The following is a 26,736-nucleotide window of genomic DNA, read 5'->3' on the forward strand; positions in this document are numbered from 1 at the left end:
TTCCCTCTAGTATCCTAAATTTTCAAACACCGCTTCAAACACTTCACCAGCATATCCAAACACCTCCCACCCCAAACCTGGAACCCCAGATTTTTGGCTGTGTTGTATTTGTCCACTTACATGATCACCAATGAAGCAAATTGGATCCCAGAGCAGAAAAGTGTGTTTTCATTGGCTATGCACCTTATTAGAAAGGATACCGGTGTTATCACCCTCCTACTCAGAAAGTCTATACTTCTATGGATGTTGTGTTCCGGGAAAACGACATATATTTTTCAGCTACACAGGAAGAGATTGCGACCCCAACACTTCTCAAAATTTTGATTTTTTTCCTCCAGAATCGTCCCAGCCTGAAAGCGACCGGTCGCCAATGGCTCTGCCTAAAAGCAACCGGTCGCCAATGACTCTGCCTAAAAACGACCGGTTGCTTATGACTCTGCTAGAAAATAACAGGTCGCAGCCTAATAACGACCAATTGCTTATGACTTTGCCAGAAAACGACCGGTCGCAACTTGGAAGTGACCGGTCGCTACTCGAAACCAGCCTCAGCCTGATCTGTCGTCTCCTTTCTGTCCAACTCAGGAGGAGGAAACTGATGAGATTTTGCCCACTTCAGAGACTTCTTCAGCTCTAGTACCACACCAATCACCTGCTGAGGATGTCATTCATGTAACATCTTGTCTTGAAACTGATAACATTAATGAAATATCCATGATAATTTGATTTCAAAAGGCACGGAGCTTGCATATCATATTCCAAAACGGAAGAACTGTGGCAAACCTCCAGTACACTACGAAGCAGGTCTTAATACCAAAGGAAAATATCCCATCAACAATTATGTATCCATCAGTAGATTATTAGAGTCACGGGTACACTTTTTGAAACAGTTGGCCTATATACCTGTTCTCAACAGTGTAACTGAAGCATTGGAAGACCCAATGGAAAGAAGCCATGAATGAAGAAATGCGAGCTCTCCAAAAGAATGGCACATGGGAACTTGTGCCATTACCTCATGGAAAGAAGACAGTGGGATGCAGGTGGATTTATACTGTGAAACTCAAAACAGATGGATCCATTGAAAGATATAAAGCTAGATTGGTGGTGAAGGGGTACACACAGAGATATGGGATAGACTACCAAGAGACCTTTGCCCCAATAGCCAAGATTAAAACTATCAAAGTTCTTCTGTCTCTAGCAGCAAATCTCGATTGGCCATTACATCAGTTTGATGTAAAAAATGCATTCGTACATGGAGAGTTGGAAGAAGAAGCATATATGGACTTACCATCAGGATGTAACTTAGCTCGTGACAAGGAGAGTCAAGTTTGCAAGCTCAGAAAGTCATTATATGGGTTAAAGCAATTCCCCAAGGCATGGTTTGGCAGAATCACTAAATCCATGAAGAATTTTGGATATATATAGAGTAATGCAGATCACACTTTATTCTTGAAGCGTGATGGAAAAAGACTTTCTGCATTGATTGTTTATGTGGATGACATAGTCGTAACTGTAAACGACACAGGAGAGCAACTGAAACTGCAGAAGTATTTGTCTCAGGAATTTGAGATGAAGGATTTAGGTGATCTGAAGTACTTTTTAGGAATTGAAGTAGCTAGGTCCACAAGTGGTATATTTCTGTCTCAAAGGAAGTATGTATTAGATCTACTCACTGAAACAGGAATGCTTGGATGCAAACCTGCTGATACACCCCTCGAGATGAATCACAAGTTATGTGAAGGCATGGATCAAGAACCGACCAATAAGGAACAGTACCAAAGCCTTGTTGGAAGGTTGATATATTTAGCCCACACAGATATTGCATATGCTGTGAGTGTGGTTAGTCAGTTTATGCACTCACCCAGTGTGTCCCATAGGAATGCAGTTGATCGGATCTTAAGATACTTAAAGTCAGTTACTGAGAAAGGATTAATGTTCTCAAAAAATATAGATCTCGAAGTTGTTGGATATACAGATGCTGATTGGGCTGACTCCATTACTGATAGACGCTCTACTTCAGGTTACTTTACCTTCGTGGGAGGTAATCTAGTCACTTGAGGAAGTAAAAAACAAAATGTGGTTTCTCGATCTAGTGCATAAGAAGCGTATCAAGGAATGGCTCACGGAGTTTGTGAACTACTGTGGATCAGAAAACTATTAACAGAATTGAGTTTCAAGCCAGGAAAGCCAATGGAGTTACATCGTGATAACAAATCAGCCATTGACATTGCCCATAATCCAGTTCAACATGATCGAACCAAACATGTTGAAGTGGATAGACATTTTATCAAAGAGAAGATTGAGAAGAAGATCATCCGCCTACCATTCGTAAAATCAGAAGATCAACTGACAGATATCTTAACAAAAGTTGTTTGTGGAAGAGTATTTCATGACTCAGTTACCAAGTTGGGCATTAGTGACATATATACACTAACTTGAGGAGGAGTGTTGACGTGAGTCTCCTAATTAATGAAGGAGATTTATTTCCTTGATTAATTACGAGATTTACTTTCCTTTTTTTATATAATTGATAAATCATTATACAATTAGGAGATACTTTCCTAATTCTTCATTGTATCTAATTCCTTGTAAAGCCCACATGTAAACTCTTATATATACCTCCTTATGGAGAAGAATAAAGTTAACCTAATACATTCAAACCATATTCATATTTTAGCAAAAATTTTATTTTTTATTTTTTAATTCTCCCAATCCGATCCGAACTGAAACCTTTGGTTAAAGAGTGATTAACAATAGGGAGCTTTCATTTTAAGACACTATACTAATTTGGAAGATAGGAATACAATTTCACCTAATTAGCATAAGGCCAAAGACCAAAAAGTAGTACTAATTTTACAATAATGTAATTAAAAGACATCAAAATTACACACAATGCCACTCCTTTAAAAGCAAGCACACTATGCCACATGTCCACCTCCGACAATCTCCCTTCCGGTCAGCTACCACCAACGCCAGCCAGCTACCGCCGTCGTCGCCGTCCAACCACCACCGCCTACGGCCGGATAACTTCCTTCTGGCTAGCTGCCACCGTCGCCAGTCAACCACCACCACTTGCTGCCGGCCAACTGCCACCACCGCTGCCACCGGCTAGCCACCACCGCCAACGCCAGTCAACCCCCTTCTGGCCAGCTGCCACTACCGCTGACCAGCCACCGCCACCTACTGCCACCGTCCATAACCGGCCAACCATCACCATTTGCCGCCGCCTATCTCCGACCAACCGGGGACTAACTCCATTGCCCTTTATTCACCCTAAAAAAATAGAAGAATTTGTGTCATTAAAGGGACTCGAACCTTGACTCTCAAAGGAGGAAGCCTCACTCACAAACCATTACACCAAACTTGTTTTTGTGATATCTATTCAATTGATTAAAAAAATAAAAAATAAAAAAATTTATTTCAACACAGATTCATGCAAAAACTGTATAAAAAAACCAAAACCAAAACCAAAACTACAAACAAAACACAAAAACAAAACCATCAAAATGCCTCATAGAAGAAGAATTACACAAGAAAATTGTCATGGCAAACAAACCAAAGAAAGAAAAGGCCAACACAAAATAAAAGAAGAAAACAAAGAAAGGGCAGCAAAAAAAGAAGCTGGAGAAGAAGAAGAGGAAGACGAGGTTGTTGATTACAACAATGATGTGGTCAACCTAATCTGAGAAATGATTTGTTATATATCTCTACTGTCATATAATCTTATAACAAGATGCAACAAAAGGAAATGGAACAAGAAATTGCATTGCAGTTTCTGATAAAAAAAACTACAACAAACGAAAACTGCAACAAACTGAAACTGCAACACAGTTTATGACAACATTTGCTCAAATTTCCTAAGAAACCAAAAGGCAAAGCCATGATCAAAGTACTAAAACTAAGTTCAAAACACATTTAAGTCGATGAGTAGTTCTAGCATTCTCATAGACTTGGAAAAATTATTCTAAAATTGAAATATGGAACAGGAAACTGCATTGTAGTTTCTGATAAAAAAATGCAACAAACTGAAACTTCAGTGCAGTTTATGAAAAAAAATATGCCCAAAAGTGAAAAGAAACCGAAAGACAAAGCCATGATCAAAGTACTAAAACTAAGTTCAAAACACATATAAGTAGATAAGCAGTTGTAACATTCCCATAGACTTGGAAAAATTATTCTAAAATCGAAATATGGAACAGGAAACTGCACTGCAGTTTCTTATCAAAAATTGCAACAAACGAAAATTGCAGTGCATTTTATGGCAAAACATCTGCTCATATTTGCATAGAAACCAAAAGGCAAAGCCGTGATTAAGTTCAAAGCACATTTAAGTCGATGAACAGTCGTAATATTCCCATAGACTTGCAAAAATTATTCTAAAATAGAAATATGGAACAGGAAACTGCATTGCAGTTTTTGATTAAAAAACTGCAACAAATAGAAATTGCAATGCAATTGAAGAAAACAAAATCTGCTTAAATATGAAAAGAAACCAAAAGGCAAAGCCATGATCAAAGTACTAAAACAAAGTTCAATACACATATAAGTAGATGAGCAGTTGTAACATTCTCATAGACTTGAAAAAATTATTCTAAAATCAAAATATGGAATAGGAAACTGCATTGCACTTTAATCAACATATTCTGATAAGAGCACCTTAATCAGCATATTTGTATCTTCAATAGACATAATAGGCCTAGGAAAGAATAAAGATTATGAATTTACATAAGAATTTGGTCATTTTGAGATTCTCAACTTCAGAGATAGACAACAACGAACAATTGAGTTTCAAAATTCAAAAAGAATGTCACTTTGATGCATTCAACATATATATTACCATTGTGTTAATATAGGATTGGAAACTAAAGAAAAGAAATTATCCAAACAGACACAATAAAATTTCTAATTATAGGAATCTAAAAATCTAGCCAGCCATCAAAAACTTACTGTGAGGGGCCATCCTTTTAAAGTCAAATTGTTACCACCTGATTTGATCCTGAAACAAAAGACTCTAACATGTAAGCTACAAGCATAATTATACAATACCACATTCCAAGTTCAAGAAGAAACTGAAGAAAGGCCAAGAAGAACAAGCAAGATATATGAACTAAGAGAACCATACCCGTCATTAACAAAATTCCATGCAACTTGAGCAAGGGTAACTATGAGCTACTTTGAATTTCTTTATTGCCTCAACCAGCGGTTTATATGGATGGTTTACATTAAGATCAAAAGCAAAAGTTGCAAGAACAACCCTCTCTCCAAGTAAAATAAACTCTTTATGTTGTTCATATACGTCCTGCATGATTGTTGCAAATGTGTGAGAATAGATAAATAATTGCATTATAAAGAAAACAATAAATTAAAATCAAATTTTGATAGTAGTTCTGGGATAAAAGAAACATTAAAATCAAAAAAGGAAAAAGAAACATTAAAATCAAAAAATTTATTTGTTTATAAGAATGAACGAGCTATAACATTAAGTTCACAACAAATTAGAGTGAAAATTGTATACCAACCTAGCAATTTAGAAAGCAGTGAACATGCAAGTGAAGACCAGAGAGCGTGTATGTGAACTTTTTCAGCAAAAAAGAAGAAAGCCGAAATTTGACATTTTATTGAAACCAACTGACTTGCAAAGCATTCAGTGGATTCTCAGTTCTTGAATCACCAGTTTACTTTTTAGGAAGTCAGAATTACCTTGTTGATTGTCAAGGTATCATCTGAAAATACGATAGATTTACTAATGAATCAACAATTCATCAATTATCTTGTATAGCAAAAAAAAAGTGAATCAAATTATAAAATTCTTAAGTGGGAAGGATAAAAGGAGCTATAGGCCAACAGCCTCTGCCTAGCATAGGCTGATCAGCCTTCAGGGGTGCACTCAATAACTGGATTTTCTTACTTGAAAAGATCTAACGATAATTGAATAGGAATAGAGCAAAGGAAACATGAGTACCTGAAGGCTGCATAACAGTTTAATAGAATTTAGTCAATAAAATAAAACATCTTCCCTTTTTCTTTGATACGAATCATTTTCCCAATTAATTTCACCTTAATCGTTTGTGGGATAGGAAACTTAACAATTCTACAAATGAAAGTTCAACAATACACACTGAGGGTTAACCCAACATTACAATTGCAGAAAAGCAATATAATCCTTAAAACACTACAATCGTGACCAAGAAGCAAATCGTTATTAGAGTTCATATAGGGTGTTGACGTACCAGAATGAGATCGAATAGGGTTGACTGGTCATTGTGCTCAGCGCCGATCTTGAACTCAGCAAGATAGCGATCGTAATGCTCTTCATCTTGAGCCAGAAGACCTTGGAGTTGCCGGTGAAGGCTGAAGGGATGAGCAGCTTGAGAATTCCATCGCAGGTAAAGGCTGCGGTCGTCGTTGCTGAGTAGAGAGAGCGTGAGAGAGAGATCTAATATGATTTTTTTTTTTTTTAAAGGGAAACCAATGAATCTTTTAAACAAAAAAGGTATAATTGTTTTTTTAGTGATTAATATAAGGTGGGCCAACGAATCTGGGTCTCCTCTTTGGCCAAATTCAAAACAAAATTTTATTCCTAGGTATTAAAACCCAAACAGAAATATTGTTTGTCTCAACTACTAATTAGTAAAGATAGTTATGCCTAATACCTAATTTTTCTTTAATAATATCCCAAACCTGTGGAAACCCATACCGAACCGAGCAAGAAAAATAACTTATTATTTAAATACAAAATATACATGTGTCAACATATTAGTAGCTTTTTAAAATGCAATGTGGGTTGTGGGGGCAGGCATGGCCCAGCCTTGTCGCCCTAAATTTTGAAAACTCTCCCTAAGTTGCCCAAGCCCAGCAAAAGAAAGGTTATAAACTTAAAAGAACAAGAAGATTCCATCTTCTTCTCTCTCCAGCCAGCCAAGAAGCCACACTTGGCTTTTCCTTTTATTATTCTTTCTTGTTATAGAACTAGAATAATCAGAGAGTATGAGAAGTACTACTAAATATTGGGAGTACATTGGGAGTGAAATTATATTTGCTCTTTGTGGTGTTTACACTGATATAATTTCTTCTCAGATAGAACTCACTCTCTCTTTTCTTCTTTGACTCTCACTCACTTCTCTTCTAATTGGTTGTGTATTTTACAACTTAAGAGGAAGCCTATTTATAGGTAATTAGAATGGCCTCCCGTGGATGCATCTTCAACATTTTCTTCCAACATCATCATTCATCCCAACATCATAATTTTATTTTTTGACTAATACCCCCTTACTTTATTAATGTGAACTTCACTTCTTACGTTATAACATTTCTCATATTGTTCTTATTATAATTTTTCTTTTCTTGTGATAAAATTTTAAGCTTGCATCAAATTTTGATTAATTTGTTGGAATCTGTTTTATGTTGGCTTGTAACTTTAAAACTAATATATTTAATTTCTTACTTAGATAAATTGGATTATTGGTGTTTTATCTTTTATTTGGATACTTTGGAGTATTTATTAGGGAGCTTTATTAATATACCCAAAATAGGGGCTGTAATTATAAAAAAAAACCTGCATAGAATGCACTTTAGAAACACACCAAAAAACCATTTACTACATATAAAATTAGTATTGAAGTTCATATAAATTACATCTCTGCCATTTATTAACTTAAAACAAGCCCAACACAAAATTCCCAAAAGAACCTAAAACAAGCCCAGCGAGCCCATATTAGATTTTGTTTGAAAAAACCCAAACTTAAAATAAAATAAAATAAAAAATCACGAAAACCAAGGGTCTGTCCCCGCGACCCTTCATTCTCCATCAAATCTCCACAAACCATATCATAGAAGTACATTGTTAATACTATGTCATAAAAGTACATTGTTAATACCATGTCATAAAAGTGCATTGTTGATACCATGCTATAGAAGTATATTGTTAATACAATTTCACAGAAAAACATTCTTAATACAATTTCATACAAAAACATTGTAAATACCATTTCATACAAAAAATCCAAAAAACCCTAACAAGAGATTCGATATCCTTTACTGCCACCTCCAATTGTCCATAGTTTCACCAGATACAATCGCAAAGGCAAAAGGAAATACCTTTACAAGAAAAAAAAAAAAGTACACTGTTAATACTATGTCACAGAAGTACATTGTTAATACTATGTCATAGAACTATTTTCTTAGTAAAAATCACATTTTGCATATCATAAACTTCAAGTGCACAGCCATATATAGAGCAAAATATAGAGCATGCTTTGTTACTGAAAATCTGTTAATACTATGTCATAGAAGTACACTGTTAATACTATGTTATATAAATCAACTCAGTTGCAGGGTATGAACAGTATAACAGCTGTTCATACCACTTACTGTAAGTTAACAACTGCTCATACGACTTACAGATAACAAATTGTATACTACAAATCAACTTACTAACTTGTTGAAATTTACAGAAGTCATATATTAGACCTACAACCACCCAAAAAGCAAAAATTGGCTTGTTGCAAATGCCATATCAAAGTGTTGAGGAAGGTTGACTCTTTCTATTTTACCAGTTACTACTGCCAACTCATTTTGATTAGATTTCAGTATATTCCAGTATTTAAACATAATTTTGAGACTCTTTGAAACAAATTTAACAAAAAACAAGCATACACGCAACAATGTCCTAGATCTTAATTCTGAGTGAATAAACTATAGTGGTAATAAGGTTAACAGAGAGATACATCCATCTCAATAAGATTTCCTATCATTCTCTCAGCAGGTTCTACACCATCGCGCAAAAATTTTACCATGACTTCATCTAGATGCTTTCTCAATACTAGAAACCTTTGCAACTCAGTTACCTCACAAGCGTGGCTTATCTGCAGGCAAAATTTTATCTTCCTAATTACATCTACATCTCATGATTCATGGAAACATACAATTAGAACTCCGTAGCATATGCTTTATTACTCACCTTCATTAGTTCATCATAAACAAATCGAAGACACTGAAGGCTTGGGTCTAACAGACGAGCATTTTGTCTCCTAACTAAAAATTCAAATGGGACCTAAAACCAATTCAGAAACTTATCAGCCAATGCAGTGTAAAATCAAGCCATTAGTTTCTAATATTTAATACAAGGGAAAATGAAAGACTGCAGCATATGTCATCATCATACCTCAAGCACAAATAAAGCATTTCTTGCACCAGAAGCATTTTGAATAGCCATTCGAATATCATCATCAGTTAGATCATCACAGGGGTCCACTTCCTACAATTCGTGATAGTTAGCAGCCAATCTGATGGCACACATCTTACAGTGTATCATTACTTCAAAATTTTCTTCAAGAAAGAAATTGCATGGTATTTTGACATCAGACAACTAAGCAGAAGACAACAACTGAGGACGTAGTAATATGTTGCTTCAGATTAAAAGAAAGCAAAAATTTGTACAATTAGCAATGATCATTAAAGGAAATGCACTCTTAATACAACTATAGTACATTGTACCTCCAAGCACTTTACAAAAATTGGCTGGAGGATGTAGTGGATCCTGCCTCCTCCTGACAATTCTTTAGTTGACATCTCCTGACTTTTCCCATCCACCATGGCAGCAAAAGCTGTTAATTAGTGAAACAGAGACAGAGAAGGAGCAAAGCAACATCAGTGAAACTAGCTAAAACTAAAATAACAAGAAACAAGGTAGTATAAACATCTCTCTCTCTCTCTCTCTCTCTCTCTCTCTCTCTCTCTCTCACTCACACACACACACACACAAATTTGAGAAAAAGGCACTAATACAAAAAATATCAATTAAGTGATTCTTTAAGGAATATCAGTTATATAGGTAAAAGAAAGATTGACATTCAATAGATATAACAGGAAATCGAAATCTCACCTTCACAATATTGCGTTAAAATGTTCAGCAGAATCACGACTAAAGAACAAATCAATTAGTTTCCTTCCATATTCAAACGATCATAAACCACAACATAAAAGTTAACATGTTCAAATCTCTAACCTCAGCCATACAAACTAAGTCGTTGAATTTATAATGTTCACAAGCCAAACGCAAACAGAAAACACAACAATTCATACAATAAAACTATAAAAATACTGAAATGAGCAATCAACATAAGAATAAACGGTGAAAATACGTACATTAGAGGCGTCACTGATGAGCGCACGGAGAAAGATCTCCTTGCTGCTGTAAAAGGTGTTGATGATCAAACTCAGAAGCTGGTTGCTCTCATGGATCAGGACTTGAGTCCACCTTCTGAGTTGTAAAACGACTTTACCGAGTTCGGCGTATCCCGCTCTTCAAAGAAGAGCTTCTTCAATGGCAGCCGCAGAGAGGAAGACGAAGCGGCATCCCTTTTGGCTATGGAAAAATCATCGTCGTCAGCATCTGCGAACAAGAGATCCGGGTTGAAATCAGGAACACAGGACGGATTTGGCCATTTTGGAATATATCGTCGGTGAAAATCGGCGATCCGTTGAGGTTGGTGCATGCGAAAGAGAAATCAAGTAGAAATTCAAGTAAATTAAGCAAAAATCAAAAGGAAAATAATGAATTGAAGCATATGGAACAAACCTACAAAGGAAATGGAGACATCGGCGGCGAGAACACGTGTGAGGCCACCTACGTAACGGAGATTGTTGTCGGTCTTGTGTTGGTTCATGGCTTTGAGACTGTTTGGTTTACTTTGAAGGCATATAGAGGGAAGAAGGGAGAGAATAGAGGAGAGATGGTGGTTTGAAGCAGGAGAGGGGCTCGAGGCTTCAAACCTGAGGGAGGGCTTGAGGCTTCAAACCTGAGGTTGTCAAACTTGAGGGAGGCCTCAAACGAGATCTAAAACTAACTTAATGCTAAAAAGGGTAATAAAGATATTTCATCTTATTAATTAAATTAAAATATATACAATTGTTGATTTTTGGGGTTTATTTTGGGTGTGTTTCTATGTTTTAAATAGTGTAGGGTATATTTATAGTTTCATGTCTAGGAATGGGTGTTTCACTAATTTTGTATATTTATTAATGAACTTATGTTATAGGAAATGGTTATCAATTTTATTTTTATTACAAGATTAATAGGTGTTTTGTTAATTGGTACTATCGGTATACTGAACTAATCCGAACTGAATTTTCGGTTAACCAACCGAACAATTAAAAGGCTTAATTGTTGATTAAAGGAAAAGAAATTGCTCTACTGAAAGATTTGGTATGGTTAATGGAAAACCCATCTACTGTTCCAAACCCACCCGTGCCCACGCCTTGTTTGGAGTAATTGCTTCCCCATGCACAGCCCTGGGTTTGAGTCTTAGCATCTGTATAGTGTGTATGAATTTAGTATATTATTGCCTATTTCAATAGAAAAGGTCCTATAAAAAAAAATTATAATAATAAATAAATAACTTGTTTAAGCAAAAGAAGAGGAAAAAGGAAAAATAATAGCAATTGCTTTCATTAGCCGAATAGGCCTTTCCACTGGGCCTTGAATACAGTCCACCGTAGTAGAATCTCGAATTTAAGCGACTCTGGTTTTTCCGCCTTCAACTGGAGACACAGAGAGTTTGTGACCAAACTTCGAAAGAAAAGAGAGCAAGAATCAGAGAGAGATGGGAGTGACAAAGGAGCAAGTTGAGTCTTCACTGACCTCCAAGTTGAACCCTGCACATCTCGTAAGCTCTATTGTCTTTTAATCTTTCCTTGTTCTTATGTTTCATATAAATTTTTTCTTTTTTTGAAAATAAATAAATATACGCTTCCTTTTTCCTTTGGATTACTTTTTAATTAGGTTAAGTTCAATTAGCACTTTTCCACTAACTGGGTTTATCTCAGATTCTTCAACTGTTCTTTGATTTGCCTTGGTAATGGATTGTTCTGGTAATCTAGGGTAATACAAACATGGAGATGGTTTAGTAATTTCTTTATTTTCTGTGGTGTGGTTTGGTTTTAGTCCTTTGCCTTAGTTTTGTGAAGGAGCTCATTATCAATTTATCATAAGTAAGCTAAACTACATGTTCAGTGATTCTGTTGATAAGGAAAACTTTTTTTTTAATTTTAATTTTGGGGGAGGCAGTAAAATGAGGCAAAGGATACCAATAATAATTCCCTAACCTAAAACAAGCAATAAAGAGTGTCGACCCTTGACATTTCTTTGTGCTCTATTGAAACCTGCCTGAGGATTTGGTTAGTGTAATAATATGCGTATATTGTTTACTTTGGCTGGTATGTGATAAGATTTTGATCAATAGAAGCCCGTTGCAGCTGATATTTTTCTAGATCGGTTGTTGAAAAGTAACTTAGTTGGACTTGTTTTGGATGTGTCCTCGGTAGGGTCGGACATGTGGATATGCTGTGAAAAGTAGTAAAGTAAGAAAGGGTTATTGAGGACTTTGAGATCACTATGCTCTGAGTGGTTATATTGGAAATCATGGTGCTAGTAGGAGGGACGGTCTTCAAATGTTTAATTACACTTTACTTCTGCTGGGAGAGACGGCAATTTATGGCTAACTCTGAGTCTGCATCTTAGTTTGCCTTGTATTAGTTGAACCATGACATCTGAGAATCTGTCTAACAGCAGCCACTATAAGTTTAAAGTTCGATTAAAGGAAGATTAGGATCATCCATCAGGCATATGTAGACACTTGATTATGTTGTTGGCACCTGGGGGATTTCTGCAGTTGTTGGGTTATGCATGTAGGCCTATAGAATGAATCCAAATGTGGTCGTGGAGGAAGAACTTGGTTAAAATAAAGAAAAAAGTTAGTGCATATCTGATATCAGGAGTTACGGTGTCATTCTGTATATCTTTTTAGTAAGAGTAGGACTCAAAAGAATAAGCAATTTAACTCAGTGTTAAATATGAGAGCTGTTGTCTTGCTTTTGAGAGAATGTCATTTAGTGTGATTTCTAATGAATTCTTTCCTCTCTAAGCATCTAATCCTTCTAGTGTTCGCGAGATTTAGGTGTTTATTGTGAGTTAAGGCTGTGTTTGTTTACCTGGAAAATCGTGGGAGCTAATTCCAGAAAACCCAATTTTTGGGGTTTGTGTTTGACACAATTCTTTTTCGTCCCAAATCAATAAAATGAATTATTTCGTCTCTTAAGTATCAATTAAATGATCCACTTTAGTCCCCAATACACTTTAGTTCCTGCAATGTAAAACCCAACAACTTTTCTATACCCCTGGCAAATCGGTCCAAAGAATTGGAATCAAGGCCAAACTAAAGGGACAAGACGGAATTGAGGCCAAACTACAAGAGAAAAAAGTGTAATTTTTTCCAATTTTTGCATGAAATAACCTTGCTGGTACTATTTATTGTTAATCATGAGGAAAAGCTAAACCAGTTCCTAAGTTCCTCTCAGGGATGCTTTGGTCAAATAATGTCATCCTCCGATTTTTTGAGTTATTTTTAAACATCTTTATCAGGCCACTTGTTTTCCTTATTCTTTTAGTTGTTACAATCAAATTACTCAATGCATATTGCCATCCTACTACTTTTGGAAAACATTTTCCCATAGGCTGCGGTTAATTATTGTATTGATCCAGCCAAAAAAGAAATATTGTGTTGAGGAAAACAAAAACTGATGCTTCCCCTTATTAGTAGTCTGTATGAGAATCAACTGAGTTTGCAAATTGATTGGATGCTCTGATCAGTTAAGTTGTTGTGCATGGCGACTGGAATTGAGTTTGCAGGTCAGTCTTAAAAGTGAAATAAAGGGAAGTGACCGCAGAGAACATGCTGCATTGAGTGCCATAGAAACAGATGGCGGCCATTTATATGGCCATCTTTCTTACAATCGCTTCCATATCCTTTTAAAATATTGCGTGGAAAGACTTTGATTTTGCATTGTTGATGATATTTCATTTGCAACCAATCATCATATTCATATTCCATGCAATATGTTTGCTCCTATGCCATTATTTCTGTACTAATTATTTTTGAACTTTTATATTTCAGGAAGTAATTGATACATCTGGAGGGTAAGTAACTTGTTGCAGTTTAGCTTGAATTTATGAACTTTCTGCAGGATAAGTTACTTTTTATTTGTTCAATTGAATTTATGTGGTTTCAGATGTGGTGCTAGCTTTACTATTGAGGTAGTATCGGAGAAGTTTGAAGGGAAGAGGTTGCTGGAGAGGCATCGGGTGGTAAACGCAGCTCTGGAAGAGGAGATGAAGCAGATTCATGCTCTCTCGATAAAGAAAGCTCTGACACCAGAGCAGTGGAAACAACAGCAGGAGTCTGAAAAACCTGAACCTGCTGCTTAAACATAATCTTTCGAAGTTCGGGTATTTGGTGTAGCTGATAAGCTCGAAAGTGTTTGGAATAGATTTTGAGTGGGAAACTGTATGAAATTTCTTTTCTTCCAACCTCTTACGTTACGGATTGAAAATATGTTGCTAAAATAATGGTTACTGCTCTTGTTTTGTCACAAAAAATCTTGTTAATTATTTTACCCACTGTGTATATAGGTGTTGCATATTGCACCTCTGCTCAGACTGATCTCTAGATGTTCAATGAAAAGCCTAACTGAAGTCAGTTTGTTGATGTGCTGTGTTGCGTAGCTACCTTATTTTCATTTTCAGCATTTAAGTAAACGTCTTTGTCCTTTTACTTTCATTTATTTTAATATTACTCTATTTACTTAAATTTACAATGTAAATAAGTACGTATTCCCCCATTTGGATTCAAATAAAAATACTAGGAAATCGAATTCCCACTAAATCAAAATATGAAAAATCAGTTTTAGTGCAAAATACAATTTAGGCTAGAAAAGATGGTTCATTAAGTCAATATATACTTTATACTAAAATCCCATCAAATCAAGTTTTCTTATTTGATGCGTAAGGAATAAAAGCAACCAAAAATTATCTTGAGAAAATGATTATTCCATTTCATATTTGGCCAATATTTTTACATGAAACAATTTTTCATGTATAATATGAATGCATGAAGAAACCTAAGGTCAATCTAGGCAAAAAAACCTTAGATGTTCAAGCCATAAAGAGTTTTACAAGAATAACCTAACTCTTACGTATTGAAGAAATATTTCCTTGAATAAGCTCCCCTTAAGATAGTACTCATAAGAGTCCAAAGTTTGAGAGCTAGAACCCAAAAAAAATGCAAATAAAGCCCAAAATCAAATGACGACGAACCTAAAAAATGATGTAAATGCCCTAAAATGAGGAGGATTGCGCTAATATATGCCAGCTCTTATGTCGAATAGGACGAGATGCCTTGGGAGGCGAAGAGGATTGTGCTAATTTTTTGGTTTATTATCACATTCTTAGGGATATTTCTAGTTTATTACAGTGTGTGTCTAATTTTTGAAGTTGAACATTCTTGACACGTACATAATCCTGACACAACACGAACCCAACACAACATGACTCATTGCCAGCCCTACATAGTGACATTGTACGACTTTCGGGTCACTATCCGACAATGACATAAGAGTTATTTCATGTCACTGTCGAACAGCGACTAGATTGGTTTGTCCAATTTTGGAGGGGCTGGACCCTTTTAACATGTTGTCTTGTTTAAATAACTTTTTTTATAATTTTATGTAAAATATATTAATGTACGTAATACTTTTCTTATAAATAGGGGGGCCCAAAAGCACTATTTTCGGTTAGTGCCTCCGCCATTGATGTACAATCATGGAGGGTCAAAGAACTCTAGAGTCCTACTCCAAAAATTCACTTTGAATCCTCGGAATCTCATAACCGAACTAACCATTTAGTCAAATTTCTAGGTCACTAAGTCCTTTACCGAGGGACAGAGTCACACACAGGACAAAGGTCGTTGTGCACTCCCCCTCCCCCCTCCCCCCCAAATTCTCATGGCTCTATTGAAGTTTTTATATAAAACTTGAAATCCGAATGTTATTTCATTTATTTTTAAAGTATTGGCCCCCTCAATATTTAGATTCTAGCTTTGTCATTCTCTTTACCATCCTAATTCAGGGAGGGACATAATCACTTATGAATATGCTTTTTCATATAATCATTTTAAGCGATTTTTTGAGAAAAAAACTTTTTTTTATAAAAAATAATTATTAACTTATCTAAAATCATTCTCAAACAATTGTATATATTTATATTTTCTGATTTAAGCTGCTTTTCATATATTTACTTTTTCTTCACTTGTTATGTCGGCCATGCCGGAGATATCTGCTTTTCCTCTTGGACTATTCCAAGTTCCAACATGCACGTGTAACCAAACTGATTGCATTATTGTTGGACAAGTGGTTTTCTTTGTAAAACCAGAAACTTCTAAGAAAAGCATGGCAGGAGATTGGCTGCACCACCACGAAACCAATAGTTGGTAGGGAAGCAATCAGCCAAGGGATTTGGTAAAACAGCAAGAAAGCAGGTGTAACGCACTAATTCTGTTTTTTTATTAGTCAACCTATTTGGCACTAGAAATATATAGTATAATCTTCTAAAGCATTCAAAAAACTTTTAAGAATTTAGGTCATCCACTAAAAATTGGTCACATCGAGGAATGTTCGTGTATCATGAACATGGAGATGATTCAAACACGAGAAGATAAGGTCCAGTATACTTTTTGTGGAATATATCTAAGGCATTCAATGAGTGAGAAGTATGTACACACACCAATTCTTGTTCTAACCCGCTTACGCTGAATCAACCATAATTATTTCATGAGTTTTACATTATGTGCAAAATTTGCAGTCGAGTAATAGACCATAATGCAACATCAAAATTACGCATCCGTCGGAACAACACCCGTCTATCTTGTTAAGAAAAACAGTTTCACCAAAAAAGAACTGTAATGGAACTACCAAGGAAAGACGTCTTTTTCTTTTCTCTACTAGAAGATAAATCTCGGGTTGTTCTATATTGTCCTTTACATATCGGTGTCTTGCCTAATTCTATCAACAACTAATTCTAAGAAAAAAAGAATTAATATATTATGTGCATATTTCTTGTGCTTTGGAAATTGTAACAGAAACTCAAGTATAGATTCAATCAGTAGGTCGATCACTTTCACAGCAACTCATCATGAATCGCATTTTGACTCGATCTTAAGTTGCGCACCAACAAGTTTTAGTACAACTTAAAAAGCAACAATATCGTACCATAGAACTAAAATGTACAGGATCACTTTTGTGTTGGTCTATTATTTACTGAAAGTATTAGTCCAAATCCCAAAAGATATCTAGAGGTTGGCTATGATCGGAGAAGACGGTGGAGGATTGGTGAGCATGTTAACAACTGCCCTCATCGTAGGTCTTGCGCAGCTATCGTTCTTGACGCACATCATTGCTATGTTGAACAAGTGTAGGGCACCTGCCAATGGGTACCCGCTGAGCTTGGGATCAACCAGTGCCAAAAGTACTGCAGATGATGCAGCAGATGGCTTATAAGGGATTTCTGATGTGGTCTTCCTCACTTAATTTACTATGTTCACGTCCTCTTCTTCCAAGTTCATCACTGGTTTCCTCCCAGTTATTAGCTCCAGCAACACCACGCCGAAACTGTACGCGTCGATTTTCTCATCCACTTTCAGCATATAACCGTACTCTATTTGCACCATCAAAAAAAAAAAAAAAAAAAAAAAAAAAAAAAAAAAAAAAAGGAAAAGTGCACACTTGTGTCACAAGAAAACTGATTAAATTCAACCCAGCGCATGTGCTGCCCAACAGGAGGAAGAATCACGGGTGGGCGTGATCACGCGATCAGTCCGTGCAAACACACAGATGAATCCAAGGGCTGCTATTAAAGGCGAATTAACCTCAGCTAGCCATTACTTTGTTTTTTTCTTTTATCATTTTATATGTATTAAAATTCGTTTAAAAAAATTTAAATAAATAAACAAATTTGGAAAGTGCATCAATTTTTCAAAAATCGTTGGCCTTTTCTTTTGTTTAAAACAACCTGAAATATGTCTATAAATACTTCCAAATTTCTTCAAAAAATTTCATACTCATTTCATTCCGCATTTCTTACAAATTTTATTACATTCTCTACTTATTCACAACTTTCCACTCTTCTTTTTTTGTCAAATATTTTCCACTCTTATCAGAAATCTTGTTAAATGCTTATCAATGTACATGTGTCATATCTGGGGTATTGTCTCTAAATAGTAATTTAATTAATTTAAACAATACATAGTAGTGGAATGTATGAGTACTGTACCATAGTTTTTCTCAAAATAATAAAATATGGATGGCCCTAAAATATAGCCATGCATGGCTGGAGATGGAAAAATTTAGCCCTACACTATGCTTTGAAAAATATATTTTGGAAGGCTAAATTGTAGTCTGGGACTACATTTAGCCCTATGACTGGAGATGGCCTTACCATCCTGAATTAGTAGACTACTCGTGTATTTGCTCTCCATATTGTGAGAATAGCAATATTAAATAGAATTTCAACAGAGAGAAGCAGAAAATCTTAGGAGAAGAATTGATGTATTCATTCATTGATTATTCAACACAGTACAGTGATGGTTTTTATACTAGCTTGTCAAAGCTTTGTGTACACGTTTCTAACCTCTTAACCTTTTTAACTTCTTTAACAGAACTCTAACTCTTTTGCTAAAACTGCCTAACAGTCTTAACAATATTTCAACAACTCTCTTCTTCAATCTTCTGACATGTGGCAGAATTAGGACCTTTGATATCTTTACATGCCCCCTCAATCTCATGCTTGGAGGAGCCAAGCATGAGATTGGAACAATGATGCTGGAATAAAGGGATAGACAGCCCCTTAGTGAGAATGTCAGCAAATTGGTCTGCAGAAGAGACATGTTGCACATGTAAATCACCTGAATGACTCGTTCTCTGACAAAATGATAATCAATCTGTAGATGTTTCATTCGGGAATGAAACACTGGGTTGGAAGAGAGAGCAATAGCAGAGATATTGTCACAATGAATTAAAGGAGGAACATGTAATGGGACGTGCAGATCACAGAACAACTGTCTGATCCATGCAAGTTCAGCAGCAGCAATCGCCAAAGCCCTATATTCTGCCTCAGTGGACGAACGAGAGACAGTATGTTGCTTCTTAGAAGCCCAAGAAATAGGACTAGAGCCCAAGTAAACAATAAACCCCGAAACAGATCTGCGATCATTAGGATCCCCAGCCCAGTCAGCATCACTATAAGCGTGCAGATGAAGAAGACCAGGCTTAAACCAAATGCCAAAATCAATGGTTCCTTTCAAATACCTCAGGATTCTCTTAACTGCCACAACATGAGATTCCATAGGATTATGCATAAATTGACAAGCTTGATTCACTGAGAAGGCAATATCTGGCCTTGTGAAAGTGAGGTACTGCAGAGCACCAACAATGCTTCTATACTGCTCTGGATGAGAATAAGGTTTGCCATCATCTTTCAATAGTCTGTGATAAGGAAGACAAGGAGTAGGACACGGTTTTGAATCCTGCAAATCAACCCTGTCAAGCAGTTCCTTGATATACTTAGTTTGAGACACAAACAAGCCAGCAGACTGATATGAAATTTGCAGCCCCAGAAAATAAGTCAATTGGCCTAAATCCTTCATATCAAACTCCTGAGTTAAAGCACTAATTACAGATGTAATAAGAGATGAATTACTGCCAGTAAGAATGATATCATCAACATAGAGAAGCAAAACCACAGTACCAAGCGACGAATGGTGAATAAAGGGAGATGGATCCGCATTTGAAGCTTGAAAACCCAATTGGTAAGAAGCTAGTAAATCTTTCATTCCAGGCACGAGGAGCCTGTTTTAAACCATACAAGGACTTCTTGAGTCTGCAAACAAAATCAGAAGAATAATGCTTATTCTCAAAGCCTTGAGGTTGTGTCATATAAACCTTCTCTTGAAGAACACCATGCAAGAACGCATTTTTAACATCAAGTTGCCGTAAGGACCACTGAAACTGAGCGGCAATGGCAAGAACTAATCGAACAGTGGTTGGTTTAACTACCGGACTGAAGGTTTCATAATAATCAATACCCTCCTCTTGACTAAATCCCTTAGCAACCAAGTGAGCCTTATGCCTAGCTATAGAACCATCTGCATTCTTCTTGATCCTATAAACCCATTTACAGCCAACAAGATTCTTATGAGCTGGGAGAGGAACCAAATCCCAAGTACCTTGAGCATGAAGAGCCTCAATTTCCTCCCTCATTGCAGATTGCCATTCCGGTGATTGAGAAGCAGCCTTGAAAGAACTAGGCTCAATTGTAGATAAATCAATAGATGTAGAAGCAGAAAAAGCCTTCCTCTTGGAGATGCCATTCTTAGACCGTGTTGTCATAGGATGCAAATTTACAGGTGGCAGAGGCAAGACAACACGAAGACTTTCAGGCTGAAAATCAGGATCCACAAGGAGAGGAGACTGTGTAGCTGATTATGTAGCAGAAGGGGAAGCAGGCAAAGAACTGGGAGGCAATGCAGTCAAAGGTTCATTGGCTTCATAGGTGGATGGAGAAGGGGAGGAAATGGAAAGAGAAGGGATAGGTGATAAGACAGTATTAGTGAATGAAATAGATGGAGGAGAAGAAGAGGAAGGGAGAGACTGAGATGAAGAAATACTTACTGGATGGACAGATGTGAATGGAAACACAGTTTCATCAAATAGGACATGTCTAGTGACAAACAGTCTATTGGTAATGAGAGAAAAACAAATATAGCCTTTATATTGTCCTGCATAGCCTAGAAAAAGACACAAGTAGAAGTTTTTGGCTGAAGTTTGTTTGTATTATAAGGCTTGAGCAAAGGAAAGCAAGCACAGCCAAATACCCTTAGATGAGTAGATCCAAACAATAAGAAATAAGGAGATTTGAAATGAAGAGTTTTACATGGCATTCTATTGATCAAGTAGACTGAAGTAGCACAAGCATGAAACCAAAATTTTGGTGGTAAATGAGCAGTTTGCAATAAAGTGATAGCAGTCTCTAAGATGTGTCTGTGTTTTCTCTTGGCTAAGCCATTTTGTTCAGGTGTATAGGGACAGGATTTATGATGAATGATACCTCTAGCAAGAAGATAATGTTGAAATTTATGACTAAGATACTCACCACCTCCATCACTTTGAAAAACTTTAAGAGAAGCAGAGAACTGAGTGACTAAGTAAGCATGAAAATGAACAAAAATAGAGTAAACTTCCGCTTTATTGATCATTGGAAAGAGCCAAGTAAATCGAGTACACTCATCTACAAAGCTAACATAATATTTGAACCCCTCAACAGATATTGTTGGAGAAGGACCCCACACATCACTATGAATCACTTCTAAAGGTTTGACAGATTTTACTGTTGGATAATGAAAAGGAAGTTTAGCTAGTTTGCCTTCTAAACAATGATGACAGACAGATTGAACTTTGTCTGAAGAAAAAGGAACCTGTGATTGATGTAAAAGAGCAGTAGTAATGATATTGGAGGGATGACCAAATCGCTTGTGCCACAGACTGGTGTTTACTGGATGTCCAAGAAAGCAAAATGTTGTTTGATGAGAGAAGCAGCTGGAGTAGGATGAGGTTGTGAAGGAAAGAAAGGAATAGAATATAGGCCAGCTCTACACAGTCCCTTGAGAAGAACACTCCCCGTGAGTTTGTCCTGAATCCAAAAGCCAAATGCATCACATATAAATCTGCAGTTATTATCTTTACATAACCGATGCACTGAAAGCAAATGCTGAGATATCTTTGGCACATGCAAAACTTTCGATAATTGGAAAGAACACTGAGGAGTATTCAAAGAAGAAGAGCCAACACTAGAAATACTCAAACCTGAACCCCCTGCAGTGGTGATAGTCTCATTTCCTAAGAAAGGGGTAGCAAGACTGAGTTGAGACAAATCAGACGTCATATGGGCTGTTGCTCCAGTATCAGCTACCCAAAATTGCTCAGTTGATGAGGAAGGAGAACAGTTGGCATGCATTGCAGTAAGATTGGATGAAGGAGGTTTGCCTTGATAGGAAAAATTGCCTCTGTGGTAACACTGAATAGCGGTGTGGCCATACTTCCAGCAAATTTGGCATTGAACAGAAGAACCAGGACCTGTGAATTGTTGATGTCGTTGATAACAATCAGCAGCTAGATGACCTTTCTTGTTGCATATTTGACAAATTGGAATATCAGTACCCGAACCAAGGATGCCAGGGCCAGAATTAGGTGGAGCTTGATACGGTCTTGAACTAGATGAAAACTAATGCCGAGATCTGCCTCTTCCTTGATAAAAATAACCTCTATTAGGGCCAGACTGGAAACCACCATTATGTGAAAAGAGCCACCATTAGAGCTAGAGTGGAAACCTCCATTGAGACCACCATTGAGACCACCATTGACACCACCATTGTGGCTAGATGAAATAGAAGATGGGACAGACGTGGAAGTGTCAGCAAGAACAAGAGATTTTCCGTCGAATGATTGATTGTTCGCCATCATCGCAGAGGAAAAAGGAGTGGCAGAGGTAGTATGTTCAAGAATGGCTTCTTCAGCAAGCAACTGAGATCTAAAATCTTTAAGAGAGAGCACATTTTTCCTACCTCGAACCATACACCGAAATGTATTATATTCTGGGGGAAGACCATTAAGAGCCAAAATCACAATATCATCATCATCAAAAGAAACCCTAGCGGCAGCAAGATGATCTCTAGCATCCTTTATCTTTTGCAAGTATTGAGAGACTGGGTCAGCACCCTTCTTGATATTCTGAAGCTCACTTTTCATCTGAAAAATCCTAGCTTTGGTAACCATAGAAAATCTATCCTTCAACTGAACCCACATATCATGAGAACTAGTACACCCAATGACATATGAGATTGCAGTAGAAGAAAGGGTTGCAATTAGCAATTGCATCAAGGCACGATCATGCATCTTCCACACTGCATAAGCATCAGTTTCCACACCTTCAACATCAGAATCTTCATCAAAACGAGGAGGACACAGCCGTGAACCATCAACAAACCCCAATAAGCCATGACCTTCAAGAAGAAGCTGCATCTGAAAATTCCAAGTGAGATAATTTGTATCATCAAGCTTAACTGTCACAGAAGTAGAGACAGTGGGAATTAAGGTAGTAATCGGAGATTGAACAATCTGAAGTTGAGTAGCAGTCACCATGATGAGTATTCAGGAAGATAATATCTTGAGAAGAAAAGAAATGTGCAATAGAACAAGCAGAAGATTCTGTGAGGTAAAAGAACAAACAGGTGGTAGGCAGAACAAAGACTACGAAAGTGAATAGTGTGGTTGAAGAGGGAAAGAAGCTCGAAGAATTAACAAAGAAGAAGAGAAGAGAGGATAGAGATAGAAGAACAGAATTTGCAGCAAAGAATAGGAATGCGGAAGCAAAAAAGCTCAGGAACGTACTATGGCGATGATACCATGTGAGAATAGCAATATTAAACAGAATTTCAATAGAGAGAAGCAGAAAATCTTAGGAGAAGAATTGATGTATTCATTCATTGATTATTCAACACAGTACAGTGATGGTTTTTATACTAGCTTGTCAAAGCTTTGTGTACACGTTTCTAACCTCTTAACCTTTTTAACTTCTTTAACAGAACTCTAACTCTTTTGCTAAAACTGCCTAACAGTCTTAACAATATTTCAACAACTCTCTTCTTCAATTTTCTGACATGTGGCAGAATTAGGACCTTTGATATCTTTACTTTGTCTCTTCACTTGTTCAGTGTCGAGCATGTTGGAGATATATCCTTTTTTGCTTTGACTAGCATTCTAAACATGCAATATGCACACATAACCAAACTGAATGCCCCTCTCTTCCCAGCACATCACTGCTCCATTTGGGGACAAGGTTTGTCCCTCCTTCCCTCTCCTTCTCTTTTGTGCTGCTACCTCCGTATCTTCCCTGCCTTGGTTTCTTTTGGCAGGTCTGGTATATTTGAGCCTGTTTTGGTTGTGCCTGTGGTTCTCTTGGTGAGGTTGTTTGCTTCTCCCTCATGTGGTGTGGTGACTACTTAAGCCTTAGGCTCTGCTCTGAGATTTGATGTCTCAGAACGATTTTGTGTCCCTCTTTCTTTAACAAGCACCCCATACAACCAGATCTACTTCCTCCTCCACATTCCCTCCTCTTCTCACCTTCTCCTCATTCTGGATCTGGGTTCTCCTGTGGCTTACATCAACTACTTCTATATGCATTTTTTTGCGTTTGTCTAGGAATGTGCTTCGAGCTCTTGTTATGGTTCTAGCTCTAGTGCTTGCACCACTACTTTCCACTCTCTTGGTGTTGATCTTCAAGTATATACCATGGTGTTGTTGTGATTGGTTGTTGTTTTTCCTTGGGTTCGTTGGCGGATTCGGGTGCGATGGAGGAGGTGACTCTTGGATGATTGTGGGTGTGTTGATGTATTTATGTGTTTTGCGAAATTTTTGTCCTTGACGAATGATCAGTGGGTCTCTATGTGCAGTGGTGTTGATTTGTGTGGAGGAATTGTTTCTCCTCTTTTGTGGCCATTTTGGTGCAGTCCCTGTTCCCTTAGTGACGATGGTGGTTTTGTTTTGTTTTTTTGTTTTTTTTTTTAACTTTTTGATTTTGTGATGGGGAAGATTTATTATGCTAGACTGTATTGGTTTTAGCTTAATCTTTCATGTGCTTGTTGTACTCTGTTCATGGCCTCTTTGGCTCCTATATTCACTGTTTTTCCTTTGTTTTTTTTCGGTTTGAATGAACTTCGAATAAATAAAAAAAACGATTGCTGTTTATGAAAATACCTATAGGATGGCTTAAAACACTAAAAGAGTAAAGTTTGCGATCCTCTACAGTACAGAACGTAAAAACAGATAAAAACACAAGTTATTTTACGTGGTAAAACCCCACCTTTGGGGAAAATCCACGGAACCTGATAGTCCAAGGCAAATCCACTATAGAACGATGATTACAAGAAGTATACAAACTTGTCCTAGACACTCTAGACAACGTACCAACTTCTTCATAACTCAACTTCTCGTGGGATGATCTTTGACACTCCTTATGTTGAACGCAATACTGGTCACGATTGCTTCAAGCTCGCCGGAGTTCTTCCAACTCTCCTTATGTTGAATTTGATTTTGGTCACGATCGATTCAAGCTCACTTGAGAAAAACCTCCACAACGGTCTTGGTGCCCTCAACCGTATGAGTCACCGAACATGCAAATGAATGCAATACGAATACAAAGATAAATCACCAAGATAATCTTACTCTTGATGATTTATCTTTCTGGAAAATAAAGCACAGCAACTTTCTTTTGTGTATATGAAAACTCAAGAAATACTCTAATCGTTGAAAGTTGTTTTTCGAATGAAAACCAAGCCTTGCTTTTTATAAGGGTTTCCAAAACTGGAAACAGGATCAATTACTTCCTAATCAACATATTAGTTTTCCAAAATCAGACTAATTGATTTCCAATCAAAGAAGATTTATAATGTTCAAAACTGGAAAGCAATTTATAAAATTAATTAATTTTTCTTAAAATAAAAAATCTTCTTAATCAAAATGTTAATCAGATTGTGAGTTTGAAATAATGCTTGAAATACCACAATCAAGATGCATGATTGAATGAAGAATTTACCTTAGTGATCGTTGGTTGACATATAAGCTTTCAGAGCATATCTTAGAATTTTGTTATCCACCATCACAACTAATTTACTATCTATACCTAATCTAATTTGTCTCTAGGAAATGCCAATCCCAAAATCAATACTAGCAGTTTATGAGTGAGAAAGAAGAGTAGGAAAAGTATTGATTTTCTAACCACCTTTTTTCATTTCTTTTTCCAAAGTATTATAATTAAGTTTGATCCTCATAATCACACAAGTTTGCATTATTGTTGGACAGGTGGATCTCTTTGTAAAACCTGAAACTATTAAGAAATAGACAAGGGGTTTGGTAAAAGCAAGAAAAGCAAACCAATCGCTAATCACAAGTGATTCTGCTTTTAATTAGCTAACCTATTTGGGCACTAGTAGTATATTATTATCATTTCTAATACACCATTCAAACAACTTTTAAGAATTCAATTCAACTACCAAAAGTTGCCCACATCGGGGGATGCTCGTGTATCATGAGCATCAAGTGATTCAAATACGAGAGACCGAGGAAGATAAGAGAAAGGGACAATGGTTGGAATTCCAGCATACTTTTTGTGGAATATACTTAAATGCGTTCGATGAGTAATACGTGCACACACCAACTCTTGTCCTAACCCGCTTTCATTGAATGGACCCACTCATGACTCTCACAGTATGTGCAAGAGTTATGATAAAATACAGTTGAAAAAGAGTTTAGCATTATACTCGAGTAAAAGACCATTTCATAGAGTGCTACTATTTTCACTTACCTGTCCTATTTTTCCACCCACCTTATTTTCAAAATTTTAAAAATAAATTTATTCCTTTGTAAAATGACTTATAAGGACAAATGCCCCTCCTCCCTCTCCACCCTCTTGTCCTCACTCTCTCCCTCTCCGAACTTTCTCCCAGTCTCCTCCTACCTCTCAAGGTGTTCCCTCTCTCTCCCTCTCTCTATATGCTTGCATGTTTTTGAACTTTGAAGTGGAACTTCAGTTTGCATAGTGTTCTTGTGGTGGATTTAGTTTGTGGGTTTTAATCGTTGTACAACTTGATGAAGATGGTTGGTTTATTTTTGTTGTTTTTGTGCAGCAAATGCAATCCAGAATGTGGTGATAATTGTTTGTGTTGTTTCTGTTAGCTTTCTCATTAGGAGTCGTAGGTTCAACTATGAATTTTCCAGTTTCAAGGGTAAAAGGCCCTTAAT

The 26,736-nt window shown here is 36.7% G+C and overlaps 2 protein-coding genes across 5 annotated transcripts; one reads left to right on the plus strand and one right to left on the minus strand.

Annotated features, from left to right (window-relative positions):
- Nucleotides 1-7,920: 7,920 nt before the first annotated feature.
- On the minus strand, nucleotides 7,921-10,810 carry LOC117632360 (dynamin-related protein 3A-like). Of its 4 annotated transcripts, XM_034365811.1 has the most exons (7): nucleotides 10,577-10,810; nucleotides 10,144-10,390; nucleotides 9,881-9,919; nucleotides 9,493-9,602; nucleotides 9,161-9,253; nucleotides 8,957-9,049; nucleotides 8,627-8,861 (listed from the first exon to the last, which is right to left on the minus strand). In XM_034365811.1, the coding sequence occupies exons 4-7, from the start codon at nucleotides 9,589-9,591 to the stop codon at nucleotides 8,709-8,711; spliced, it is 438 nt and encodes a 145-aa protein (XP_034221702.1). In that variant the 5' UTR covers nucleotides 9,592-9,602; nucleotides 9,881-9,919; nucleotides 10,144-10,390; nucleotides 10,577-10,810; the 3' UTR covers nucleotides 8,627-8,708. The 4 variants fall into 4 exon arrangements, with proteins under 4 accessions (XP_034221703.1, XP_034221702.1, XP_034221701.1 ...); XM_034365812.1 differs by lacking the exons at nucleotides 8,627-8,861; nucleotides 9,881-9,919 and adding an exon at nucleotides 7,921-8,094; XM_034365810.1 differs by lacking the exon at nucleotides 9,881-9,919 and having other exon boundaries at nucleotides 8,652-8,861; nucleotides 10,581-10,810.
- Nucleotides 10,811-11,464: 654 nt separating this feature from the next.
- Nucleotides 11,465-14,459, plus strand: LOC117633270 (protein BOLA2). Its single transcript, XM_034366998.1, has 3 exons — nucleotides 11,465-11,663; nucleotides 13,950-13,972; nucleotides 14,065-14,459. The coding sequence occupies exons 1-3, from the start codon at nucleotides 11,601-11,603 to the stop codon at nucleotides 14,258-14,260; spliced, it is 282 nt and encodes a 93-aa protein (XP_034222889.1). The 5' UTR covers nucleotides 11,465-11,600; the 3' UTR covers nucleotides 14,261-14,459.
- Nucleotides 14,460-26,736: the final 12,277 nt, after the last annotated feature.

This window comes from Prunus dulcis, chromosome 6 (genome assembly GCF_902201215.1).
Source record: "Prunus dulcis chromosome 6, ALMONDv2, whole genome shotgun sequence".
In the NCBI taxonomy this organism is placed as follows: domain Eukaryota; kingdom Viridiplantae; phylum Streptophyta; class Magnoliopsida; order Rosales; family Rosaceae; genus Prunus; species Prunus dulcis.

Excerpts from the sequence above, each read along its gene's own strand:
- LOC117632360 (XM_034365811.1), bottom strand. The coding sequence starts at position 9,591 with ATGGTGGATGGGAAAAGTCAGGAGATGTCAACTAAAGAATTGTCAGGA. Across the intron at positions 9,050-9,160 it reads ATGCTTTATTTGTGCTTGAG|GTCCCATTTGAATTTTTAGT; the intron begins GTATGATGATGA and ends AATTGGTTTTAG. Across the intron at positions 8,862-8,956 it reads TTTATGATGAACTAATGAAG|ATAAGCCACGCTTGTGAGGT; the intron begins GTGAGTAATAAA and ends TTTTGCCTGCAG.
- LOC117633270 (XM_034366998.1), top strand. The coding sequence starts at position 11,601 with ATGGGAGTGACAAAGGAGCAAGTTGAGTCTTCACTGACCTCCAAGTTG. Across the intron at positions 11,664-13,949 it reads AGTTGAACCCTGCACATCTC|GAAGTAATTGATACATCTGG; the intron begins GTAAGCTCTATT and ends TTTATATTTCAG. Across the intron at positions 13,973-14,064 it reads GTAATTGATACATCTGGAGG|ATGTGGTGCTAGCTTTACTA; the intron begins GTAAGTAACTTG and ends ATGTGGTTTCAG.